This window comes from Cariama cristata, unplaced genomic scaffold (assembly GCF_000690535.1).
Source record: "Cariama cristata isolate BGI_N322 unplaced genomic scaffold, ASM69053v1 scaffold3785, whole genome shotgun sequence".
NCBI classification, from domain to species: domain Eukaryota; kingdom Metazoa; phylum Chordata; class Aves; order Cariamiformes; family Cariamidae; genus Cariama; species Cariama cristata.
The window spans coordinates 1-7,101 of NW_009617927.1; the positions used below are offsets into that span (position 1 = coordinate 1).

The following is a 7,101-nucleotide window of genomic DNA, read 5'->3' on the forward strand; positions in this document are numbered from 1 at the left end:
GACACCTGGCAGCAGCGGGGTCGTGGGCGAGCGTGGTCATGGCCGAGAGAGCCGAGCCCTGTCTTTGCAAAGGAGGTGTGGGGAGTGGGTTTTCGGGACGGTGTCCTTGGCCTGACCCTGCACCGCCCGTGAGGTTTTCTTACTGATGTTTCCGTACCAGTTCGTACAGTACCGAACGAGTGTGCAGCTGTATATTTCTTATTCCAATCAATAATGAAATAGGAATCAAAGCCCAGCGTTCATCACTGTAAGTGTGTGTGTGTGTGCACAGCCTGTGGTCAGAGTAAATATTTTGGTGAAATTCTCACTAACTGAAACATTTCAGCTACATGAAAAGTTTCTTTTCGTTCAGGCTCTGGAAAATGTCATCGTGCATAATTTGGGAAGCGCTGGGGTGGTCGGCTAGCTTACATTCTTCTAGGTAATCCTCGCGCACTCCCTAGGTACATCGGTGAGCGAACGTGTAAAGGTGTGCAGGGTTAGTATTGTTGCTCTAGAGCGGCATTGTTAAGCCAGAGGTTTTTACCTGTGAGCTCTCATAAAGCTGATGTTTTCCGTTCGGTTGCCTTTCTGTTATTTATGCGGATGACCGTGCTGATCTGTGTTTTCAGACAGGCCTGAGAGGTACCCTTCAGAGCCACAGCCGGAAAATACAGCCGAGATCCAGTAGTGCTCTGCCTGCCCCTCTGACTGAAATAGAAAGCAGCATGTAAGTATTGTATCTGAAATAATCCTGCGTGACAAGGGCTATCGTTTTCTGTAACAATTTAATTTTACTTTGTGACGGTGTCACATGAAGTCATTTTTAAATCTCACAAACGTTTAAATGTTTGATGTGACCTATTTTGTTTTATTTATTACTAACTTAAAAATTACAAGTATGCAGCCATCTGTTTTGGAAGGTATGTTACACATACAGTGTATAAAACCTGTTACTAATCAAGTATAACTAGAGTCTCTAAAGGAACGCAAGTTTTACCTTTTTTAAATTTTCTGATGCGGAATTTGTTTTTCCCATATTTCAGCTGACTTGAAATATCGGTATCAGTTTCATGACGTTCAGCTTTCGTTATTTAGGCTGACTGTGAAGAGACTTCTCAGCACCCCACGCTCATCAGTGGATTCAAAGGAAATGAAGAAATTCCAGCTCCTGGCACATAAGTGGTGGGATGAAGAAGGAGAATATTCAGCCCTTCATTCGATGAATGATATTAGAGTGCCATTTATTAGGTATGGTTTTGAAGACAGTTTATTTTTTTTTATAGGTACTGTTTCCGCATAACCTCAAAAAACGTTGTAAAAGAAAAACGATTACTAGTGCTTGAGATAACCGCCTATTGCGTCTACTAAACCACCTTGTGTGTTTGCCCTTAATCACATCCCTTTCCTTTCAGAGATACTCTGTTGAACATGAGCAGTAATTACCATCTGGGAAATCCACTTTCTGGAATAAAGATTCTCGACGTTGGCTGTGGCGGTGGACTGCTAAGTGAGGTAAGACACAGCGTGCTCTGGTTTCTCTTGTTAAAAAGCGTACATAGTATTTGAATAGTTTTACTGTTACACTGCTTCATTTCTAATCCTCCAAGGAGGAGCTTTTCTCTTCTACGATATATTAGTTGCTGAATGTTTTGGAGTGCGGTGGGTTCTGCAAACCCCCCCGAATATTTGGGTAGCATAGTGGTGGTGGTGGCTTACAGAAAAGGAGGGAGTTGGTAATGAGAAATTCTGAAATCCTGAGGTTCATCAGAAAAAGAAGATTTCAAACACTGTAAAGAAAAGGGGAGGGAAAGAATGATGTAAAAGTCTTCGAGTATTCCTCTGGGCAGTCACAATATGACAACTTTGTTCTTTTTTTTTTTTTTTTTTTCCTTTTTAATTTATAAGCCTAGGCAAGAATACTTTAATCATGACAATCTCGTTACCAAAGTATTTTCTATTATAAACTTGTTCTTACACGTTCATTTCTTTGAATTGCTTATCTTCAGTTTTTTATATTGGGGGTGGGAATCCTTGCCTTTGCTTTGATCTCATGGGAAAAGCATGGCATAAAGTCAAACAGCAGAGACATAGCTCCCCTCTGGCAGGAGAGATTCTCCTGGTGCAGGGGCTGATGTTACAGCTGCTTCCCGAGGACTCTGCGCAAGCTTGGGACCGAGAAGGAAGCGTTTGTGGTGGAACCCTGTGGCCGCGCAGGCTCTGAACGGCGCTGTATCCTATCAATAGACAAGGGATGGTTTGCAAATTTAGGATTACAGATCTGGCTGACTTACTCTGGGAACTTCATCAGCATCTGAAACGAAGTGTTACAAAGGGACCTGAATCCCTCCCTGCGTTTTCTTTTGTTTTCCCTTTTATTCTGAGCAAAATCCTGTAGTTTTGTGAGAGCCCGCTCTCCGACAAGGCTGGCAAATTGGTGTGCTGCATCATCTTCTCAGGCTGAACAACCGGTGAATTTCAGGTTGGAATAACATACATGTGGTCATGTTCTGCAGCCTGTTTCGGTTTCAAAAGAGGTGATGGCTGAGGTGTTAACCTATGAGTAAGAAGACACTGGAGAAACTTGAGTGACAGCCAAGCCTGATGCTATCCTAGTAAACATCAGTGTTTAGTTCTCAGCAGTGAGAAAGTCCCAGAGATAATCATATATTAAGTAACCATTAAAAAGATATGAGGATTTACCATTACAGGTGGATGTTGGAGTAAGTAATGACAGTAATTAAATACGGCATTGTTTTCTCCCCTTTAAGTACTGTGTTGATTTTCCCCCTTTGTTTTTCCTCTCTCAGAGGGTAATAGTGGAGGAAATCTTTATTTGGTGTAACAAAATAGACTCAGAACTATTTATTCTAAAATACAACGTAAATATGGATATTCCAGTATATAATTTTCTAAGAAAATTAACACCACCTCCCCCAAATCTAAGGGTTTTCTTGCTTTAGTTGACATTTGAAATAAAACTGCCGGATCAGAGCTCATCGTTTGCTATTGTTTGCCTTGTTCTCTGATGGATGTTTTCTGCATCGTGTATGTACATTGCAAAGTTGCAGACACCTTTAAGTAAATTGTTTTCATGCAGAGAATAAATTATACTCTGTATTGTTAGCCTTTAGGTAGGCTGGGAGCTTCAGTTACTGGAATTGATCCTCTGGAGGACAACATTAGAACAGCAGATCAGCACAAGTCATTTGATCCGGTCCTGGCCAAGCGAATACAGTACAAGTCCAGTTCACTGGAGGAGATTGTGGAAGAGTCTATGGAAACCTTTGATGTAATTGTAGCTTCTGAAGTAGTGGAGCATGTGGCTGACCTTGAAATGTTTATCAAGTGTTGCTCTCGGGTGTTAAAGGTGAGAGAGTTTTTGCTTTCATTATTGGGAATATTTATTCTCTTTTATTATTGGGGCTTTAATTTGAAGGAATGTGAAAACACGTACGTCTGCTTTCATTTTTCCACCGTGAAGTCTGAACCACGCTCTAGAGGTGCCTTCCATTCTCCTCCATGATGCAAGTACATCTTCCCAACTTCAGTAACTGAAGTTAGAGGAAATTTATTTCCCCGACCCTGCCTTAGAAAAGTGCCAAGGCCATTACCTAGCATTGCAGGGTTGCTCTGCATCAAGACCTTAAGAAATGTGGTTGCATCTGATTTCACCCAGCTGCTGCTGTTGATGGACAGCTATAGCTCAGACTGCATCGAAAGTGACTGTGATGATGTTTCTGACTCACAAGATTCTATTCCAGCTCTAGCATCACATCAGATGTGCTCCTGGATTGCTTTTAGAGGGTCATAGTTATGCTCGGAGATAATCAGGTGGTGTTTCATTCCTCTTGATATTATTTCATCTGCAAAGAAGGATGGTGGGCCCAGTACACAAGCAGCAGCTTTCCTTTAATCTCTTGATTTGTCTTTCTGGTCATCAGAAGAAATATAGAATCATAGAATCGTTATGGTTGGAAGAGACCTCAAAGATCATCAAGTCCAACCATATACCCACCACCACCGTGCCCACTAAACCGTGTCTCGAAGCGCCACATCCAAACGTTTTTTGAACACCTCCAGGGATGGTGAGTCCACCACCTCCCTGGGGGGCCTGTTCCAATGCTTAACAACTCTTGGGTTTAAGAAATTCTTCCTGATATCCAACCTGAAGCTCCCCTGGCACAACTGAGACCTTTCCTCTTGTCCTCTCGCTAGTTACCAGGGAGAAGAGGCTGACCTCCACCTCACTACAACCTCCTTTCGGGTAGTTGTAGAGGGTGATAAGGTCTCCCCTCAGCCTCCTTTTCTCCAGGCTGAAAATACAGATTATTTGAAGGGAATGCTCAACTAATTTTCAGCCCGCTGGAGACATAGAAAAGGACATTATCCTTTATTTCTATCAATCAGTCTCTTAAGTACTTAGAATTCATTTCTGGCTTTGTTTTTTGACCCTGTAATCATTAAAACAAGCTTGGCATTCAGCAGCCTCAAAAATTAAGCAGTATTACACATTTTACTTTGGTTTTAATTAAAAAGGGTGTTTCTTTTTACAATAGATACTGTATATACCTTAATACTTTTTATTTATCCATTTCCTGGGCAATGTTCCAAGTGACTATGTTAGATGGTTTTTGCCAAGGAAATGGTTTTCAGACCACCCGAGACTTTGGTTATGTTGACTCTTTGAGGACTACTGAGTCATACTGTTATAACATTATATTCTTTATTGTATTTAAATGGTATACTTGTAAATATCTACCCTGGATGAAACTAGTTCTTACTCTTGCAGCATGTAGACTTGTAGATAGACAAATTATGTGTTTTAATGGGATTAAATTTACAATTTTTAAAAAAAATTAAATATCCTTCTAATTGAACATTTTAATCTTTTAATTAGCCTGAAGGTTCTTTATTCATTACTACAATCAATAAAACGCAGTTGTCCTACATCCTGGGAATTGTGGTTGCAGAAAAAATAATGGGCATTGTACCAGAAGGAACACACGAGTGGGAGAAGTTTGTTCCCCCTGAAGAACTGGAGCGCCTCTTGGAATCCAGTAAGTTCCAGGCCAGGTGATGGGAATGCAGAGGGATATCCAAATGGTCCCTGTGGAAATGGCAAGGGGATAAGTTAGGTGGGGTGAGTGCTAGCAACGATATGAGTGCTAGCAACGATACACAGCTTTTCCTGTGTGAGTTACCAGTTATATATCGTGAGTATTGTTTCTGGTTTAAAGACACTACTGCTTACTGGATTTTACATAAAATAAATAAATTCAGTAGAGTCCTAAGAATGCAGAGATTACTCAAACAAAATTAACTGTTACAGCTGCCCTCCGTTTGATAGCCTAAGTGAAAATTCCAGGGTTTTACATCCTGTTCTGGTGACAGTGTACACTCTGAAGCGGTTCACGTGCTCTAGGTCAGGTTTGAGAAAATAACAGTGTTGGCACTCCAGAGCTGCACTGCTGCCACTGCATTGTTCATCATCTTTCCCTTGGGAGAAGACAGGTTTTTTTTTTGGTCGCTGCTCCATGTTCTTTATCCATGTTACGTTACTAAAAGTTTTCTTCAAAAATGCAAAGATGAAACCTACCAGGAATTCATTAGTCAGTTCTTGAGAAACTGTCTGATACTGATTTGAAAAAAAAAATAAAAATCATTAAATTGCCCTTGTTTGATTGCTTTTAAAATAGAGAAAGCACCAAGCTGGGAAGAGTTCTGGCCGTTGCCCTCCTTCCTTGCAGATGTTTTAAAACCCTCTCACCGAATATTTCACTTTGCTTTAGTTCACTGTAAAGAAGCTGAAGTACGAGCTGAGCTATTCTCTTGGCAAGGTCTTTTCCTGGCGCTTTGCAGTGATGCCATAAGGAACATGACTAATACTGGTTCACATGCTGGTGGTTCTTTGCGTTCTCCCTTCAAAAGGGGAGAAGCAGGTGCAGTGGAGTGATTTGTTTCGATGGGGTGTTTGTTTTCTGCCTTCCCTCCTGTATCCTGCTGGGACACAGCAGAGCCATGCAGGGAGCTGAGAGCAGAGAGTGCTAAATCACCCGTTACTTGCACTGAGTCCTCGATGGCATTCTTCTGCCTCTTCCTTATATTTTTTCCATTCCTAAGTGGAATCTGCAGAATCCTTCCAAAGAAACGCTCAGATTTTCAGTTTGAAGTGTGTGATGTCAAACTGAAGAAGGTCTCCACCTACAGAAAACGTTACCAGTCACCCAAATACGGTGGTGTGAAGTTGGGGTTTCTAGCCTGCCGCTTTGCGGTGGCTCGCCATGCAGCCTGCTCACGGTACGTGGCCTGGCACGGAGCCATTGCCGCTGCTACCGGCAACGGGGCCCACTGTCACCAGCGATGCCTGTTCCCACTGCTTGTGGTGGAGTCTGACAAAGGACAGCTTGTGAAGCGCTGCTCCTCAGCTTGGAGGAAGAAGGATGTTTCAGACTTGCCGTTCTAAAGGGTTTGCTGTTGGCGGTGACTTACGGTATTTAAGAACATCAGTTGCTTTATGGCCTCTTTCTTTTCTAGATGGCTTTTCAGTCAAGACTGTGAACGGGATGTTGTATAATCCCCTTTCGGGGTCGTGGAGCTGGATGGAAAGCACGAGCGTTAACTACGCAATGCACGCTGTAAAGTCTGGGGCGCAGGGAGAGTCGAGCCCAACAGATGCCCCGTCAGAGATGGAACGCGAGCAGGGCTCAGCCACAGCTGGCACTACCGCCTGACTGTCCGAGACCTGTGGTGGTGGGCTGTCACCAGAAACAGAGAAGAAGGTTGACCCAGATGGACGTAATAAAACCTTTTGTAACAAGCGGCCTGTTGTTTGCATTAATAATGCTTATAGTATTTTTGGCCAAATATTTTAGGGCAGTCTCAGGAAAAAAAACAAGTGCCCATTATCTCAGGAATCTTTTAAGATGGAAATGAGCAAAGCTTTTAAAGAGTAAGTATTTTTATAAGAACGTAGTTTCAAATTGTTGGACAGAGAAGTGCAAATTCTTCTGTCAGTAGCTTGGAGGAAGCTCTTATATGTGACGGCATTTTCAGTCCTACCAGGAGAACTCAGATCTCCATAGAGTAATAGCTTAAATGTAGAATGAGTTAAAAACCACA

The 7,101-nt window shown here is 42.2% G+C and overlaps 1 protein-coding gene across 1 annotated transcript; it reads left to right on the forward strand.

Annotated features, from left to right (window-relative positions):
- Window positions 1-586: 586 nt before the first annotated feature.
- COQ3 (coenzyme Q3 methyltransferase) lies at window positions 587-6,713 on the forward strand. The gene is made up of 6 exons (XM_009700658.1): window positions 587-709; window positions 1,078-1,230; window positions 1,395-1,494; window positions 3,107-3,349; window positions 4,880-5,039; window positions 6,517-6,713. Coding segments are annotated over exons 1-6 (855 nt in total). The 5' UTR covers window positions 587-707.
- Window positions 6,714-7,101: the final 388 nt, after the last annotated feature.

What these genes read in the sequence shown, in the direction of transcription:
- COQ3 (XM_009700658.1), top strand. An exon ending in ATTAGAGTGCCATTTATTAG is followed by an intron (nt 1,231 to 1,394) that starts GTATGGTTTTGA and finishes CTTTCCTTTCAG; the next exon opens with AGATACTCTGTTGAACATGA. An exon ending in GTTGCTCTCGGGTGTTAAAG is followed by an intron (nt 3,350 to 4,879) that starts GTGAGAGAGTTT and finishes TCTTTTAATTAG; the next exon opens with CCTGAAGGTTCTTTATTCAT.